The following is an 18,962-nucleotide window of genomic DNA, read 5'->3' as shown; positions in this document are numbered from 1 at the left end:
CACCCATTCACTGCAGAGGAGCAAATGATGTAAGGCTAAATTTCTCCAAACCTTTTCCGACGAGGAAACAAACTCATCTACATCTTGGATAGCCTGAGGATGAGGAAGTTTTTCTTTAATATAACCTTGAGCTACACAGGCCCACCAATATAGGAACTGATTAATGTAATATGCTAAAAGAGGAAATTGTAATTTCCCCATTTAGCATTTAACATGTTAATCAATTGGAACAAACACTGGGCCAAATATTGGAGTATAAGGCATGTTTTTGAAAAATTAAGAGAATGTACCGCTCATTTTTGGGTCATTTTTTTCTTTTCTTTCTTTTTTAGACTAAAAGTAACTTTAATAAAACACATCAGAGCTATTGAGAATCTAATAAGTGAGGACAAAAAGTACAGTGTTTTGCTGTTTAATTCTCTTTGGGTGCAGGGGTTATGCCATCATGGCTTCAGTGCCAGTACTAGCTCTCTGTGGTGCAATGGACTGTGGCTTTCTCCCATGCTTTGCTGGATTTGCATCCAGCCTAGATTCTCTGCCTCATCTAAACCTGGCAATCTGGTGCAAGCCAAAAAGGAAAGTGCATATCTACTGTGCCCTTTGGCATTTTGGTATATGTGTTTGTTTTATATTCACTTATTAGAACAAATAAAAATAGAATTGACTTTTATGGTTGCTGTTTGAAAATGTTATTTAGCAGATGCTTTTTATCTAAAGTGAATTAAACTGGTCCCCATGCATCTATTTATCTATTATTGTTTTAAGTGCATCTAAGCAAGAGGTGAAAGTACCAGATATTGGAATTGTTAAAAGGTCTTTAATAGTAGAAAGGCTTTGCTTGATGCTCAATGATTTTGGTTCACAGTTTAAATTATTATTTTATTATCATGAATCAATGTTACCTGAATAAAACGTAGAAATGAAGAATGATCTGACACAAAATAAAGATCAGTATAATGATCTATGTTTATCTTTTTCTATTAATGCAAATCATTTGACTCAAAGACAATGTTCAGTGGAATCTGAGTTTTCAAATAGAACACACTGTTATTGTTCACATTGCTCGTGCTGGGATGACAAATGAGCTGTCACTAGAATAAATGAGATATGAATGGACATTTAATCATAAGCAATCAGAGAAAAAGAATGCAGAGAATTTAAGTGACCTGTCTGTTTCCCTCTTTGTATTGTACAGGTTTTCCCCCATGTCTAGAAAGGGTTTCCTATTCTAAATGACTGAAGGCACAGGGAATTTCCTAAGTGGACTTTGACTTCTCAGAATGTTTTGATCATAATGAGGCAAAGAAGCTGAAGGCAGTCTTATGAGGGCTTTGTGCTGCATTTGATTTAAAAACATAAGATTGGAAATGCTGTTTTGATTTAGCTGATGTACATCACTATCTATTGTGTTCATTTATCTTCTATGACTTTTTTTCTGTCTTTACTCTCTTTCTCACAAAGGCTGCTATATCAGGTGTCACTAGAGAATGAGAGTTTACATCATGTTTAACTTTACACCCATATATTACAATTCATCCTCTTAAAAGGGTAAAACGCACTTTCCTTTTGTAGCAGAACTACAATTACTCTCAGATCTTTAAGTTGAGCATGTCCACACCTGCCTTATTCTTAAAAATGATACACTTCACTGACTATGCCAGCAAGTTAGTAACCTTTGTGTAGCTCTGTGTTAGAAATAACAGCCTCTTTGTTCTCACGTGTTCATTAGTCTTTCTGCCTGGTACAGTATTTCCAAAGAATAAAGCATCACTAAGCAATTGACTTTCAGCTACGTAGACAATGTAAAAAGTGCATTCCATTTAGTCAAATAACGCCATTTATCGACAAGAAACAATGATATCATCAGTCGCGTTTCCATTACAGATTTGCGCAAAACTTTGGCGATATTTTATAAATGTCGATAAAAAAGTATTGCGAAATGACGGCGTTTCCATTAACCAATGTTATGAGACTTAGACGTAACCTTTTGCCTCTCGCGATAAGTCATGGCAATGGCAAATTGACGCGTTTCCATTAGGCGTATTTTCAATTCGCAATTTCAATTTGCGCAATTTGAAGGGTAATGGAAACGCGCCTAGTAGTGTGGTTATGATTTCCGGTTATGTGGTTATGATCAGGTGGCATAAAGTGCTATTTAAACTGGTCAGTTTCACACAGAAATACTTGAGGGCAATGTTTTCTAATGTAGCCTATTCCCCAGAGACATGCAATACAGCACTCTTCAGGGAAAACTGAGTGATATTTGAACTTCAGAATGGCATTTTGTAGACTATGCCAAAGTGAAATCCATTAGGTATATCAGGGTATGAAAAGAGCAAGGGAACATTTTGCTCTCTTTCTGTTTAAGCCCAATCCAATCTTTCTTTATTCTTGTAAAATAGAAAGTTCTCACAGAGATTGGCAAAATGTGCTTCTGTGCTTCAGGGTACGAATTATGGAGCTAGTGTTTGAGCCATGTTTATATGACTCTTTGCATACGTTTAACCCCAAAAATGACAAGTCAGAGCTGCAATATATCGACGCTCGCCAACAAAATTCACGTTTAGCCGATGGGGTAACCATAGCAACGTCCTGCTGAGCTTTATCGACAAAACTCAGTATTTTTTTACATGATTACACATTGCACATATGCTATAACAACTATGTCACAAAAACCTTTTTTTTAAAGATGACAAAAGACAATTTGGGCGCAACTGTTCGCGCATCTAACCTATAAAGTCAACCTCACATTCTAGTTTGGCCAAATCACGTGATCAATTCCTTGCTTGCGGTCGGTTTGTCCTTGGCTCTGACGTCATTAAGGATCCTGAGTATGAAACCTTTACAGCAGCAGTATCAAGGTGTGTGTGTGTGTGTGTGTGTGTGTGTGTGTGTGTGCTACCCTCAGCTCACTAAATGAATGGATCCTGCTCGCGTATGGGCGATTTTTCAAGAATCATCTAATTCTGGATTCAATGCATTTATCACTCGGGATCAGTGATGACTTGGCTTCTGATGTGGGTTCTACTACTGTAAATATAAAAATAAAAGTTAATTCAAAATATTAATAAAAAACCTTTACAGCAGCAGTATCAAGGTGTGTGTGTGTGTGTGTGTGTGTGTGTGTGTGTGTGCTACCCTCAGCTCACTAAATGAATGGATCCTGCTCGCGTATGGGCGATTTTTCAAGAATCATCTAATTCTGGATTCAATGCATTTATCACTCGGGATCAGTGATGACTTGGCTTCTGATGTGGGTTCTACTATTTGCTTGTGTGCCGCAGGTAACAAATATGTTTGTTTGTTTATGTATTTATATTTATTTACTTTAATATAGTATCTGAATTATTAGATGAAATAACGCATAAGCAACACACCACACCTACAGTTTAATTTAAAACAGGAGACTGTTTTAACATGCGTTGGAAAACTGTATTTTTAACCTACAGACCTACTACTATTACTATACTACTATTTATAATAAATAATAGCCTATGTTCTTTTGCATTAACACTGTAAAAGTTGCTTGGTGCCTGCACATAAAATTTTGAATTGAAATATTTAATGTGCTCTGTAAAATAAACATAGAACAAACCACATAATGAAACAGAGCATTTCAAAAATCCTATTCTTTAAATATATTCCACTTTTTAGTAAAGTGAAAATGAGACACCTTATCAAAGGTTTGTTACGTAACAGTATTTGCATCAGTAACTCTGACACCCCTCTATTCCACGTTAAATTCATACCATATCTTGAATAATTAAAATTTAAATGCGCTATTGATTATCATTTAATTACATGTGACCGGCATTTGTAACAGATGACCGCATGTTTCACGCATTTGAGGAATGCAATTCCTTAACAACAAATTTAATGTGTGAGAGTATACTGCCGCCCTGTGGACAGAAATAAACATGTTTGTCAAAATGCATGAGTGATATCCCTTATTGGTTTGACTCATTAAAGCTACATATGCTCTTTAAAGCTAAGTTCACTCCATTATGTCTTTGAACATGACAGCCACCCTCTTTGATACTTATAACTGTGACCCAGAGGGCGTACTTATCCTGCTTTAAGTTTATTCAACTTTAGCTGTCTCTTCCACCTTCCATATCTTCTGCTAATCTCACACAGGCTAAAAGAGGTCAAAGGTTATGGTGCCCTGCAGCTGTGAGCCACCAGTCTGGTTTACTTTGCGTGTGCTGTATTACTTAAGTCTGTTGCCATGTCAATCAATCATCTTGTTAATTGAACCTGAGGGCCTGAAGCAGTTGACTTTATGTGCCTGCTAAAATCATTTATCAACATGATCTGTCATCCAATACCCCATTATTTACATCAGTTTAAACATTTAGATACATACCATAAAATAAAAAGTGCACTGGAAACCTTAAAATGAATCATATTTAATCTACCCACCCATTAGCTGTGTTTGTTTCTTGACCTGATGTGCAATGATTATCTAGTACAAAATGAGACCCATGAACTGACAGCAGGTCTATAGCTATTATAATTTGATATATGCAGGAAAGTGTAATTAGAACTGGTTCATTACTCTGAGATATGGTAGTATGTATGGGTGATTAATTAAGCTACATTGATTCCAAATATAAATGGCATCATAAATTGCATTTAGAGGTTCAGTTGAAATGCGTTTACATAAAGAACTACAAATTAACCTCTTAAGACCCGAGAAAAGATTTTTAGGAAAAAAATAGTTTTTTTCATGTCTTTACATTGTTTAGAGCATTAAAAATTTTTTTTAATGATATTTCGTTCATAAGTTATGCTATGTCCTCGGTAGAGGACATCGGGTCTCAATTTAAAAAATAAAAATAGAAAGACATGAATGAACATGCATAGGCAAAAACAATAGATTTTTTAAATCACCAATACATTTTTAGTTTTCATGATTTTTTTTTTACCAAACTTTGTATAAAGATGATTCTCAACTATGTTATAACAGAATGATTTGATATACCATTTTTCTTTCTGCAAAATGTGTGTAAAATGGCCATAAACGGGTTTTCTCATTATATACAATGTATCTATAAACTAAATCTAATTTGCATATTAATGTGTTTTGGGGGTAACGTAATGAAAAAAGAAGTGTAATAATGGGAGTAATATTTGACAAGATTTTCATAATAATATATAATATTTCATAGAATATTGAAACATAATTTCTTTCCCTATTCATTTGTTATGTCTCCCAAAATGCTAATAAACATGCTTTTAGTCCCAGTGTCCTCATATGAGGACATGTATGAAATCAACATCCTGTTTCGTAACAGAAAGTCATATTTTGATTTGAAACCCCATAACATTTTCCTGAGATGTTGATTTATGACAGACAGTTTAAAAATTAGACAGATTTAAATGATAATTACAAAATATTATCATATTTCCATAAGAGTGTCACTAAATTAATATCAGACATTTTTAAAGACCAAGGAGAGGGAGTGGTCACAGTGAAACATCCAAACATTTAGTATCTCTGAAAAGCCCTGAATGTGCCCTGTACAGGACATTCAGACGTAAAACTGTGGCATGTATAGTCTCAGAGAAATACACCAAAATATAATGTCCTCATATGAGGTCACAGGGTCTCAGGAGGTTAAGACATTTATCTATGAAAGCTTGTTTCTGCCACAGGATAAAAAAAATAAAAAGGTAATTGCGACCTTTTATCTCACAATTGTAACTTTTTTCTCACAATTCTGATACATAGTTCTATATAAATAAATAAAAAACTGAATGGGGGGGGACAAAAGCCTAAATATGTCAGAAACAGGAATCTGTCGGGACTTGTGTCTTACAGATTCACAGAGCATTTGCCCAGGATTCCTCTAAGATGCTGTCCATACCAGAGTTCATCGCCCCGGAGCCCTATAATCGCACCCAGTACTGCCAATGGCCCTGCCAATGTCCTAAAACTCCCCCCACCTGTCCACCAGGTGTGAGCTTGGTCATGGACGGCTGCGATTGCTGCAGAGCATGTGCCAAACAGGTCGGGGAGGTTTGCAACGAGAAAGAAAACTGTGACCATCATCGTGGCCTTTACTGTGATTACAGCGCAGACAAGCCTAGGTACGAAAAAGGAGTATGTGCCTGTAAGTGTCCTTGTACTAACAGAGTCTTCTTATTAACACTGTGTTCCAGTCTTAGATTAGATTACGATGAAGATTTAAAAGGTGGATTAAGGTGGCGGAACCCAGATAAACCAAGCCAGGGGATGCTGAGCAGAATTATAATACATTCTGTTCACCTTTTAGCACAGCACAACACATCACACACTTTTCTTGGCATTGTATATCCAGTGTGTGTTTGATGAACTTGACTTCACTCGTTTTGCTCTTTGTTGCTATCCAGATCTGCCAGGCACTGGCTGTGAGCACAATGGTGTGATCTATCGCAATGGCCAGAGCTTCCAGCCCAATTGCAAATACCAGTGTTTGTGTGTGAATGGTGCGATCGGATGTGTCTCGCTGTGTAACGAGTCTCAGCCTCCCAGGGTTTGGTGCCAGAACCCACGGCGAGTTAAAATCCCCGGCCGCTGCTGTGAGCAGTGGATCTGTGATGAGTCCAGGAGGGGGCGCAAGACAGCAGCAAGACACACAATGGCTGGTATGATCTCCAAGTGTCTCATAAACTTCCTGCAAATGGCTGGAAACTCATCCTGGGCAGATAATTCGTTGATAATGCTTGGAACATGTCCCTTTAAGTGATACCATGCACTTGAAAATAGAAACAAGACTAAATCGTTTAGACAGTACAGTTTATTACTTAATATACAGACGTTACTTCACAGCAGTGAACAAACTAATTAAAACTTACAACAGGATATTACAAGGAAACATATGTCAACATATGTTTTCTAATGTCAATTCCAGGCCTCTAAGACTCATGGAAATGTCTACAGTTTGTACATTTATTATATTATATTATATTATATTATACTATATTATATTATATTATAACAATTAAAATGTACAGAAGTTTGGGGTTGGAAAGACTTTGACTTTTTTTCATTTAAAGAAGTGATCTAAAACATTAATATTGTGTGTGTGTGTGTGTATGTACACACACTACTAATCTAAACTTTGGGGTTGATAAGATTTTTTAAATGCTTTATCTCTTTATGTTCATTAAGGCTGCATTTATTCCGTCAAAATTAGTGAAAACAGCAATGCTATGAAGTATTACAATTTAAAAGAGCCGTTTTCTATTTTAATATATTTTAAAATAAAATATTAATTTATTTCTGTGATGGCAAAGCTTAATTAAGAAACATGTTAAAAGCAGGTGATAATTTTATTTCAAGATTCTTTGATGAATAGCAAGTGCAAATGAACAGAATTTATTTTGAAATAGAAATCTTTTGTGACATTGTAAATGTCTTTACTGTAACGTTTGATTAATTACACATGTAAAAATGTGCAGGTGTAGGTCATTGCAGACATTTTCATTTTTGAGGGCAATGCATGAGTATGATGGTATGATTGTTCACAGATTCTGAACAGACTAATTTCTTTCTTTCTTTCTTTCTTTCTTTCTTAAATTTCTACAAACTAGTTTTTGCTCATCCACACTTATGTATGGAAGCCCTGAACCACAATGTGGAATATATATATATACATATATATATATAATCATTGTCTTTGCATTCTTACAGCCCTGTCTAGTGTAAAAGACACCTGGCACAAGAACTGTGTGACACAGACAACCTCCTGGAGTCCCTGCTCAAAGACCTGTGGCCGTGGAGTGTCTTTACGCATTACTAACAACAACAAGCAGTGTCAGATGGTCAAAGAGAGCAGACTCTGCAACATCCGGCCATGCAAAGTGGATATCACAAAGCACATCAAGGTTTCAGATCCATTGTTACATTTGAGAGTGACATGAATGACTATAGTGTATAAAAGGATATGTTTTGACCCTGTGCCTTTTTGCCCTTTTTTCATCTCTCCACAAGCCTGGAAAGAAGTGCTTGAACATCTACAGGGAGGAAAAGCCACACAACTTCACTATCTCAGGCTGCACCAGTACAAACACTTACTGGCCCAAGTACTGTGGAGTGTGTACAGATGAGCGCTGCTGCATCCCTTACAAATCTAAGACTGTTGAGGTCGACTTTCAGTGCCCGAATGGATCTGGCTTCACCTGGCAGATCATGTGGATTAACGCCTGCTTCTGCAACCTGAGCTGTAAAAACCCCAATGACATATTTACAGATCTAGAACTGTACCATGAGAGAGGTGAGGTTGGAAACTGAGTGTACGAGACCTTGCAGAAAAAGTCAATAGAAAGATTTGGGAGAAAGCCACAGTTTTTTTTCCTGAGCAAGAGTTAATATTTAATTGACCATCATCTTTGGAGTTTTTTCTTTTGTATTATGCGAGACTTTTTACTATTGGGAAAAACTGAAATAAACCAATATATCCGAATATATTTTATTTTGAGACTATGTGGCCTATTGCAACCAAATTGTTCATATATGTAGTTATTTCAACCAAGATTATCCCAGCTTTTGTTATATTGCGACAAATCCTTTTGTACAAAAGATGCAAGTATGTATGAAGACAATATCATGTTGACTTCTGTTTAATTTATACAAATTCTATGTAAAAAATATATATATTGCGTTTATGTATTGATAATGTACAGTTTTTGTAATTTCATGCCTTTTCTACATTTATGCTCTTAAATGACACTGTAGTCCTTGGAGCGAATTTTGCCTTATAAAGTTAGGCTTTCCATGTACTATAACGTTTTGCATAGACACTTCTAATTGAGAGACAAAAAAAAAAAACATACAAAAAATTTGAGTAACCAGCTTTTTATTTTCCTTTTTTAAATAAATACAAACTGTTATTCCATTAAAAATGCAGTGCATTAGATTGTTTTACATCTTTACAAAGCAGAGTGCCTTACCAAGCTGCAAGCATTTGTTTTAGTGTGTGTGGAAGAGCAGGTGAGTTGCTTATATTATCTCTTTCTGAGCAATCCTTCACTTTACTCTTTCAAAGCCTTGAGAAAAAAAGCATCCAGTCCAAGTAGAGGATTCCATGGCACATTTTGTTCTGTTGTGCTTGATTGCATAGAAATCATCATCGTTACAAACAAAAAAACACCAAAAATAATCACTCATATAGTCATTTTCGTGTATTCTTATATCTACAAATTGGTTTTTGTTAAACTAATGTTAAGATTCTTTAAAAACATTTGATCCCATAAAAATAATTTTAAATCACTTTCAAGAGCATCAATCACTGAGTTACACATATAACCCAAAATAATGGGACAATCCCAACAAGGAAAATGCAAATCAACACATTATGAGCCTAAACCTTAGTTTTATAAGGTAGGTTAGCATCATGAAAAAAATACCACCATCTCGACCCTGTGGTCAACCAATCCCTTTTCTATTCAGTGAGGTCCATTTCAACATATACAGATTATACAAATTAATTATGCACTTAAACTAGTGTGTAAAAGTGGTATAATAACTTGACATAAGAAAATGAATCGCAGACTAGAGATCAACATAAATTTACAAATGTGCCCTTCTCAGTGCCCAGCTTACTTGGATGATGACCATCAAAATGGCTCTGTGCTGCATTGCCTCTAACAACAACAAGACAGCTATTGCGCAGGGTGCAAAAAAGAAGAAATATCTCCATCATCCTGTCCTTCATTCACTCTATCCACTCCTTCCTTAGAGTTTCCCCAGGAAATATAGTCTTAAACACAAGACACTTTGGCATAAATGCTCTCTGACAAATAAAACAGTGCAAGACCCCTGAGGGAAACAGCACAGCGGCATGCGGCGGTCCTGTTGCATGTGTAGTTAGTGGCAGCGCAGCACAGTCAGAACAGAGAGGTTAATGCATGTGTGAGATGGACCGGGTCACCAGTCTAACAGGTCACTTCGGTGGACTTGGGAGCCTGGTCCACAGAACTGTCCATGTTGTCAGTGTGCGAACGTGTGCGTTGGTTGTCGGAGGTGTGGGCTCGGGCACGGCCCTCGTTGGTGTGGGAGCGACTGCGGTTGCCCTCGTTAGTGTGTGACCTGCTGCGGTTGCCGTCAAAGGAAGTCACACTGGATCCGGATGCTGTGCGGGAACGGACCAGGCGGGTCATGCTGGCAGAGGGCACTAAGAGGCAGAGGAACACAGATTAGGATACATATTTTAAAGCTTTTTCATGTTTTTAAATGTAATTGTTTAAATGTTAAAATACTTGATATAAGCATGTACACTACCATTCAAAAAATTGGTGTTGGTAAGATTTTTTTAATGTTTTAAAATAAGTCTCTTATGCTCACCAAGGCTGCATTTATTCAATCAAAAATACAGTAAAAACAGTAAAACTGTGAAATATTATTACAATTTAAAACGGTTTTCTATTTGAATATATTTTCAAATGTAATTTATTCCTGTGATGGCAAAGCCGCATTTTCAGCAGCCAGTTTTCAGTGTCACATGATCCCTCAGAAATCATTCTAATATGCTGATTTGGTGCTCAAGAAACATTCCTATTGTTATCAACGTTGAAAACAGTTGTGCTGGTTAATATTTTTGTACATGTTTTTTCCCTTCAGAACTAAACAAAGTTCCAAATAACAGTTTTATGTCTTTACTGTCACTTGATCAATTTAATGAGTCTGTGCCGAATAATTTTTTAAAAACGTATTATACCCCAAACTTTTAAATGGTAGTGCATATCCAAGTTTAATTCGTTTTTGCAGCCGTTTATAAATTATACACAGCATTTTAAGAAAAAGGTCAAGTTGAGCAAGTCAGGTTGAAAATTATATCACGCCACTAGAGGGCAGCACAGCCCAGTCATATATCTTGCTAGTATTCGCTAACGTTATGTTAATTTTACATGAACGAAGGAGTTCAGGCAATGCACTGTGGGCATTCCTTATGAAGCCACAGATGTATGGTTAAACAGAGAGTATACTGAACAAAAAGACAATATCAGTACTTACTGTAACCCATTCCTTGAATGAAGTACTTGAAAGCCTCTGTTAGCTTCCCAGGCTAAGGAGACAATAAAAGCAGAAATCAGTTTATTTGGCTACAAAAACAGCTAATCAGGTCGAGGTGGAAAACAGATTTCCCTAAGTACATGTTGTGAAACCGGACAGATTCTAACAGCCGGTAGCAGCAGGTGGTGAACAGAGTATTAGACCTGAGAACTATATGCCATCGCTGTCCGTAATGAGATTATGGCGCGCTTCATCCCTAATAATCATCCTGTGCCTTGAGTAGCCTAAACTTGTAAATGAATCTAAATGGCCATAAAGGTTATGAATACACACCTGGTCGACCTGGGGCAAGCCTCCACAGTCAGCCATCTGACGAAAGAGAAGGAACATAAAATGTTATTTAAAATGCATGGAAAACACAAATGCGTCACTGCTTGTTTCTCATTTCTGTTTCGGCCATTCACACAGGTGTCTAAAACACCTAGCGCTCCATTAACTCCACTAGTCTCAGCACTTATCGGTGATAAATAGGCCATTTTAGGCGCCATAAACCTAATTCTTTGTCCACCTGAGGGCGGGCTGTGGAAAATTAGGTCAGCCGAGGTAGGACTGGCCAGTGTGGACTGCTTCTGCACTACCTGGGTAAATTAGTCACTAGATAATGCTGAGCTATCAGAATCTTATCAGTGCCTGACTTTTCCATGTGGCTATTAATACATGCCAGCTTCACTGGAGTCCACTCACCTTAAGCAGTGTGGTTTTGGTCGGGTCCAGTTTTGTGTTGCACTCAACCTGTACAGAAAACAGACATGTTAAACCACTAAATACACATGCAGTGGATATAAAGAGTGGAGCAACAGTGTGCAGAATAATAAAAAGCATGGCAGTAATAATGAAGTGAAGATAGTCCTAGATTATACTTAAACCTACCACTACATCCACTGCAGGGGAACTGTCTCCAACTACCAGGAGTGCAGGACACCTGAAAACAGAACAACAAAGTCATTACTACAGGAAATTGATCCTGAATTGTCTAGAGGTTTTCCAAAGATTTTTTTACTTACTTTAGAGTGCTGACATTGATGTGGCCACCAGGTACAGGCCTCTCGATTTCCAGGTCTCTTCGGCTGTGAAGTGGAGGAAAACATTGATTAAACATTATGTCAATGCTAAATTAACTCTTTTTTTAGCAGGATGTTTTAGTAGCCGTGTTGTGTTTACCTGTTGTAGGACTTGACAAAAAGTTGCAGATTGAACTGGTTCATGTCATTCACAATGTGGTGACGGTATCTGCCAATGAGGTCATGGTTCTGCTGGATTTCCTCCTGGAGAAATAAGAAAAATATAATAACATTGCTGTTATACGATGTATAGATTCATCAATTCAAAAATTATCTAGAGGGGGTCAAACATTGACTAACCTTTCCAAACAGGTGAGAGATGATCATGTCAGGCATGGCGTGAGTCCAACCAGAAATCTGTAATTCAAGATAAATGAGCCCACAACAGCGTAAAACTCTATATAACTTATGAATCTTATATAAATTACAATCAGAAAGTGGTCAGCACTCACTTTGTGTGCTGCCCAGTCCATCCAGCCTTCAGCGCATGGGTTGATGTTTATTAGCACAAGGCCTTCCACCATAGCAGGGTAATCCAACTATAAAAGGAAACAGTATTTGTAAACCACATCTAAAGCCCAGTTTATTAAATAACCAACCCGCAAGTCAAGCAGATTTTTTTTTTCACACTGGACATTCCTCAGCAGCTAAACTAGCTAAATGAATACCAAAATCCACAGGAAAAGAAACACTTTTAGCTCTTTATCCTGGTTTAATTAAAACTTTAAATCACTTAATAATAATCAAAAAGGAAGTCAAACTCACTGCAAACTTAGCAAGGATATAAGCACCCGCTCCAACAGCCATGCCGATCACACTCTTCAGCCTGTGGGGTTTAGGAAAACTAGTTAAGACAGAAAATAATCTGAAATCTACCTAAAACTTAAATAATTAAGCAATCAACTCACCCAAAATGTTTAAGGATTGATGGAAGTGTCTCAGACAGTTGGTCCATGGAAGGGTACTCATATCTATAAAAAAGACATTCTTATTCTTCTGCATTAATTTACAATAAAGATGTCCACTTATATGTCTATACATGATATAACTCACCCAGTGGAGAAGGTGTTTGCTCCCTCTTGCTGCCCTGGTGCATCTACATGACACACAGCAAAGTGCTGCATGATCTCTTGCATATCATCATGGCTGAACAAGGTGTCAAAGCAGCTTTTATCTATTGGAGAAGCATAATTTATGCATTAAAGCCGGTCTCCTTTAGAAGAATCTCTTGATTAATGTGTTGTAAAGCAACACAAAGAGATTTAGGGGGCATTTTTAAACATAAAATCTTACGGTTCAGTCCAATATCATGGTAGGTGAGGATGACGGGCCGTTCACCCTTAGGAACCCCTTTCATGGTACAATGGACTCTGCCATATGGAGTCTCCACATCATGTTCCTACATGCAACATGGTAAGAAAACGCTTATCAGCATCTGCTGAACCATCATAAGCAGCATTAATCTCATCTGCAGTACAACGTATTATAACAGCGCATATATCAATGACAATTTATGAACGTTTTTTCTCTGTGCATATAACACCGCTTGGTTTTAAGACCGTTTTAACAAAGTAGCCTTGAAGTTTAATGGTACATTTAAGGACAGGCACAATTTGGAAACATTCTGCAAATGAACCACAGACAAACTGCAAACATTTCAACATTCAATGCACTTTGGTTTTAAATCTGTAACCTGTAAAATATTATCGAGATCTAATCTGCTTAATCCGCCTGTAAGGCATAAAGAAATTAAGAGATTATAAACATCAACATTTAAAAAATTGTGCATTGTTAAAAGCACTATACAAATAAATCTGACTTGAATTTTTGTCAAAATCGAAACTTTACTCTTTGCTCACCACTAAGACAAGAAAAACAGCCAATGAAAACCTCAAAAAGAATGAACCAAAAGCAACATGAATATTTCTACTCACAGCGACTTCTATCTCGAAAACTAATTCCATATCAGAGTCCTCCAGAACCATGGCTGCCGATAGTAATCAGTAGTAGTGATGAGAATTGAATTGAGATCCGATTGAAAGTAAGCTCCTGTTTGCGGACCTTGCTAATATTCATCTGTGCACAGGGTTTTATACCCCTGTTGCCGTCGCTCGACATAAGCCCCATGCTCCCAGCATGCTTTGCACTGAGATCAAAACAAGTTAATTCTAGTTAACGACATCCGTAAATTGGATCAGCCTGCTTGAAGTAGCCACCTCTAGGCCATCGGAAACTTAGGCAAGTGCAGCCAAACAAAAATGTGATGGAGGTGTGCACTGAATAACTGTTGTCTTTTAGTAATAAATATCAGCAATAAAGTGCAATTAAGCTAAACAGAAACTCACATGGTCAAGGCCAATATGTGCTGCTACTTTAAATTTTTCCTTCATTCATTTCAGTCTTAAAGAATCCAACTCATAAAACTTTTTACTTTGGAAAGAACACATCTTGATGAAAATATCACTTCCAAAGAGCATCTGTATTTCTATATTTTTTCCCCATGTTTAAAAATGGAAGCTACATAGCCACTAAAACAAACAAATCATAAATCATCATCAGCGGATTGAACGTTAACTTTCGATTTAACTTTCTTGAAGTTAATTTAACACTAGTGACAATCAATGACAAATAACCACCATGCACTGTAAAAGTCATTGAGAAAAGTCTTTGAGTGTAAGCCACCGGTCAAAGATCACCTGGCTGACGCTGCAGAAACTAGTTACAGCTGCCTCAAGTTGCAGCACGAGCTGCTAAGAAAGCCAAATAACATCTTTAACACTGACAAAGACATAAACATCTTGTGCTTGGCTTTGTATAGTGACTGAACACAAACATATGCTGTCTCCCTACTGGCACTAATCTCTTTAAACGGGACGAGCCCTACGTGAGCGCCTCGGGCAGATGGCCAGTGTATCCCTCAGCAGCCCACGTCATTGGTCTAGAGGCTGAGCACTCTTATTAAACACATGACCTGCAAACTTCAGGACCTTAATCTGTGTGAGGATCAGCACGAGAGGCCTGTTGGATGCGAATCTGTACTGTATCAGTACTGTTGTAATGCCATGGTGTCAGCAAAGAATGACCTCTTAGATTTTTGAATGAATTCAAAAGAAAAAAAATGAAAAATCATACAAAAAACATGAAATGCTTGCCTTAATCACCAACTGCTGGACAGCCTCTCTTAGCCCCTAGAACAGAGAAAAAAACAGTGCAAGTTACCACAATATTTGTTCACTATATTGCCATACATAAATCTTAACAAATATAGTGTTTTACATACTTGCAAATCCCTGTCTGCGATGAGAGGCTTCGACTCAACTACTTGGATATCATCCATTCTCAACTAGGACACCTAGAGATAGGAAAAGGTGACATAAATACAACCATATTACCATTGGTGCACTTCAAATAATTTACCACAAGGTCGCAGAAGGAAGTATCAAATTACTAGTTCCTTGTTTTTGTTGTGGTGTAATTCAGCTTTGGCAGTGATTATTTACAACAGCATTATTGGAGCTCATAAGTGGATTCAAGAAAATAAGATACATTTTTCTCTGGACCATTTGTGGTGTTTTTATTTCATAATTTACCATTTTTTATTTTAACGTTAAAGGTTTTTGTCACATACACATTACATGTGATGTATTGCAGTGAAATGCTTCTACCTAGTTTCTCGTCCTACAGTGCAACAGGAATAATATTAATAGACTATCAAGAATATGATATGACAAATAACAAAGAAAATAATAAAATGTAGTCTAATATAGTAGAAACAAGAACAACAAAGTCGTTTTCAAAAACTACACAATGTATTCATTCATCATGTTATGTTTAATATTTCACTATTAAAACTATTTCATAACATTATTTTTGCAGCTGTAATCTAGGGTACATTTATTTAATGCTGTGCAATATTAAATGGTATTAATGTATGCAATGTATATGCAGCTTCTGATGCAGCTTTTGAACTCTTTTGCCGTTTCCCACATATTTGGCACTTTACAGATACATTTCTTTGCATTTTGTTTTTTTGATTATATCCTTAGCTCTTCAAAAGAGCCTAATCTGTTTTGGATGATGCAGATCATGCATTTCAAAAGACGACAGTTTGAATGTTGATGCGCATGTAAATGGAATGGGAGCTTGAACAGGCTCTTTGTCTGGCTGAGGTTTCTAAAGGTCACATGTCAGGCTTTTCCTCTGTAGCGGGCCTGGACGCTACCCACAGGAAGCCACTGACACAGCTGCTTCCACAGCTCCTGCAGTCAGTCCCTCCACCCCTTTAACACTAGCCTTTTTTTTTTTTTCAGCTTTGCTCCAAAGCCAGCATGAAAGCCTTTGTCTTATCATCCCACAGGTTCAAGGAGTGTTCCTGAACCAAGCCCCTATAAAAAGGCAGCGATTGATTTTTTTATTCACAGACGAGCTCTAGGAACCAAGCCAAGATGTTTATCAAAAGGAATTTCTGTACTTCAAAAACCATGATTGTGCAGTCCATCACTTGCTGAGGTCTTTACAGCAAACCCCGACACAAATTCCTGACCAGAATCATGTGGGAACTGAAATTACTCATGAATAACAGACCAAGCTAGAAGAAATCAGCTTAATGATACTTTTTTTTAAATATATAATCAAATATAAAAAAAGTTAACAAGTGATGGTTAGCTGGCAAGTATAGGTCACCTGCTTGTTTTTAAGCTGTGTGCCCTTATGGCCTCTTTTGAATAATCTTTTACCTGGGAGTGTCAGTAACGTCTCAACAGGATATAAACCGGAGCAACATAAGGACAGATCCTGCCCTTCCCATGCCCTAAAATACTCACTATAGTTCAAAACATCCAAATTCACCTGTTCACTTCAATCTCAGGATCAGGATTTCATTAAAGTGTACAATGGTAAATTAGACTAATTAATGTCTTACATAAAATACTAATTTAGGAATCAATTGATCAATATTGGGATGGTTCAGACACATTAGTAACAGATGCATTGTGCATTTGAATGAATATGTGCATATATTTGTTTTGAGACGCTATAAAGATTCAAAGGTTTGCTTGCTATTGCATCAATGTCAGTAAGTATAATATTTATGTTGGAACATAACCATAATTGCAGCTGCACCCTGCAGAGGAGAGAAAAATGCTTGTTTCACTTCCAATAACCACTTTTTTCTTCTTCTTTTCGGAGATCCAATTCATGAAACACATTTTTATACTGAGAGAGATACTGAACTCAATGCACATTAGACCAGTCACTGCAGGGGTCCTACAAAATTTCTTCTCCAGTTAAGCAAAAACACTTGTCGACCTACAACACTAATATAAAATAATCTCTGATTTTCTTATTTATGTTTTACATGTATGCACACACTATTTTGTTGTGTATTTAGTTAATGTTTCTGCTGTTATTGCTGTTGTATGAGTAAATGGGTGTTAAACTTTGTCATTGTCATGAACGAGCTTATAATTACGTATATTATTATCCCTAATGTAACATTTAAAACAAAAATTCAAAAGCTTTTATGGCAACAAAGTATTCTATGGGGAAAAATTATCTATTAGTATTTCACAAATGCCTAACCTTGTATTTTAGCTATATCTGAAATGATGTCTCAGACTAAAAACTAAAGCAAAACAAACACAGTTAAGCTAGCTTTGCAGCCAGAAAACCACTAGTTTAGTTAGTATGTCGCCCACTCTAACTTACTCTACTTTGTTGACATATGCACGTGCAACCACACGCACGCGCGTAACACGATAAACAACATTTAAAAAACGATTGCGTTTCGCTGTATAATCATAAACTATACCAGCATTTATTGGTGTCAGATGTTTAATTAAAACATTTTATACCGGATATCTTTAGTTCAAAGCTGATAAACATATCTTGTTCGATATGCCAGATATGTTTTAGATACGGACTGCGGTTTTATTCGATACAGAAATAGTCAACATTTTAACATTAAAACGAATTTAAAAGAATAAAATAGCACTTTTTATGACTTACCGGTTAATTGTCCACAAAATGAAAACAAGAAAATCCAACAAAACTAAAACGTTTCTGCAGAGTTTGAGAGTTAAAACTGACTACGTGCTGCTCGCGACAGGATGTTGCAGGCAATTTTATAAAGATGTGTGTTTAGTCAGTCCTGCCCACTCCTCCTTCTATTGGGCAACCTCACTGAGTCATGCCTTCCTTTCACAGCATTGCATGAGATATGAAAACAGTGTTCACTTGAGAAAACTGTCTTAATTATAGGACTGATCTTTCACATTACAATAAAACTTTTAAAATAAGCTAGTAATAATTACTAGTGAAGAGACTAAAGTTGACTTTAGTGGTATTTGTACACCTGTGTTCTTCCGTCCCTGCATACTGGCATTTGCTGTAAAAAGTAATACAGAATAATCTCAAAGCTGGTTATTGTTTTGAATCAATAAATTATTGTTCAGAGAAGTGCATGCCTTTGTATGTGTCTGTGTGTGTGTGTCCTCTCTAACAGCACAATGCTTTCACTGTGGTTAGCTAATATGAGCCAGTGATAACAAGCACATTCACAATGGACACATTGCACAGAAACTACCATTATGCTGATCAACTCTCAAGCACCATTTACACCACAAACTGAATTAGACGGCAGAATAAATGCAGAAAGAATTTACATCTAAAGTTATGTTCAGCATGAGAGACTTTTCATAAATCAAAACTGTCATAAGATCAGAGTTATTTTTAAGTTGTTTGATGTAAAGATGGGCATTTGGCCAGGTGAAATTGTGTTGTGGAAAAATACTGAAACAATTGTTGACAAGATAAACTTTTATGACTTTAAGATTTATAGGCAA

The 18,962-nt window shown here is 36.8% G+C and overlaps 2 protein-coding genes across 4 annotated transcripts; one reads left to right on the top strand and one right to left on the bottom strand.

Annotated features, from left to right (window-relative positions):
• The first annotated feature begins 3,113 nt into the window (after positions 1-3,113).
• Positions 3,114-8,378, top strand: LOC107724346 (WNT1-inducible-signaling pathway protein 1-like). Of its 2 annotated transcripts, XM_016533239.1 has the most exons (6): positions 3,114-3,284; positions 4,138-4,173; positions 5,825-6,116; positions 6,376-6,630; positions 7,679-7,872; positions 7,979-8,378. In XM_016533239.1, the coding sequence occupies exons 1-6, from the start codon at positions 3,237-3,239 to the stop codon at positions 8,276-8,278; spliced, it is 1,125 nt and encodes a 374-aa protein (XP_016388725.1). In that variant the 5' UTR covers positions 3,114-3,236; the 3' UTR covers positions 8,279-8,378. The 2 variants fall into 2 exon arrangements, with proteins under 2 accessions (XP_016388725.1, XP_016388726.1); XM_016533240.1 differs by lacking the exon at positions 4,138-4,173.
• Positions 8,379-9,140: 762 nt separating this feature from the next.
• Positions 9,141-18,215, bottom strand: LOC107724345 (protein NDRG1-like). 2 transcript variants are annotated; one of them, XM_016533237.1, is made up of 16 exons: positions 18,127-18,215; positions 15,401-15,472; positions 15,273-15,308; positions 13,414-13,519; positions 13,174-13,294; positions 13,029-13,091; positions 12,886-12,946; positions 12,573-12,659; positions 12,421-12,477; positions 12,221-12,324; positions 12,064-12,126; positions 11,930-11,981; positions 11,744-11,791; positions 11,333-11,368; positions 11,000-11,051; positions 9,141-10,160 (listed from the first exon to the last, which is right to left on the bottom strand). In XM_016533237.1, exons 2-16 carry the CDS (start codon positions 15,455-15,457, stop codon positions 9,922-9,924), a joined length of 1,182 nt encoding a protein of 393 aa, XP_016388723.1. In that variant the 5' UTR covers positions 15,458-15,472; positions 18,127-18,215; the 3' UTR covers positions 9,141-9,921. The 2 variants fall into 2 exon arrangements, with proteins under 2 accessions (XP_016388723.1, XP_016388724.1); XM_016533238.1 differs by lacking the exons at positions 15,273-15,308; positions 15,401-15,472; positions 18,127-18,215 and adding an exon at positions 14,055-14,202.
• Between the last annotated feature and the right edge of the window lie 747 nt (positions 18,216-18,962).

This window comes from Sinocyclocheilus rhinocerous, unplaced genomic scaffold, assembly GCF_001515625.1.
Source record: "Sinocyclocheilus rhinocerous isolate Xijiao unplaced genomic scaffold, SAMN03320098_v1.1 scaffold574, whole genome shotgun sequence".
Classification (NCBI taxonomy): Eukaryota; Metazoa; Chordata; class Actinopteri; order Cypriniformes; family Cyprinidae; genus Sinocyclocheilus; species Sinocyclocheilus rhinocerous.
The sequence above is the reverse complement of the archived record's forward strand: the minus strand, read 5'-3'. Positions and strand labels throughout refer to the sequence as shown.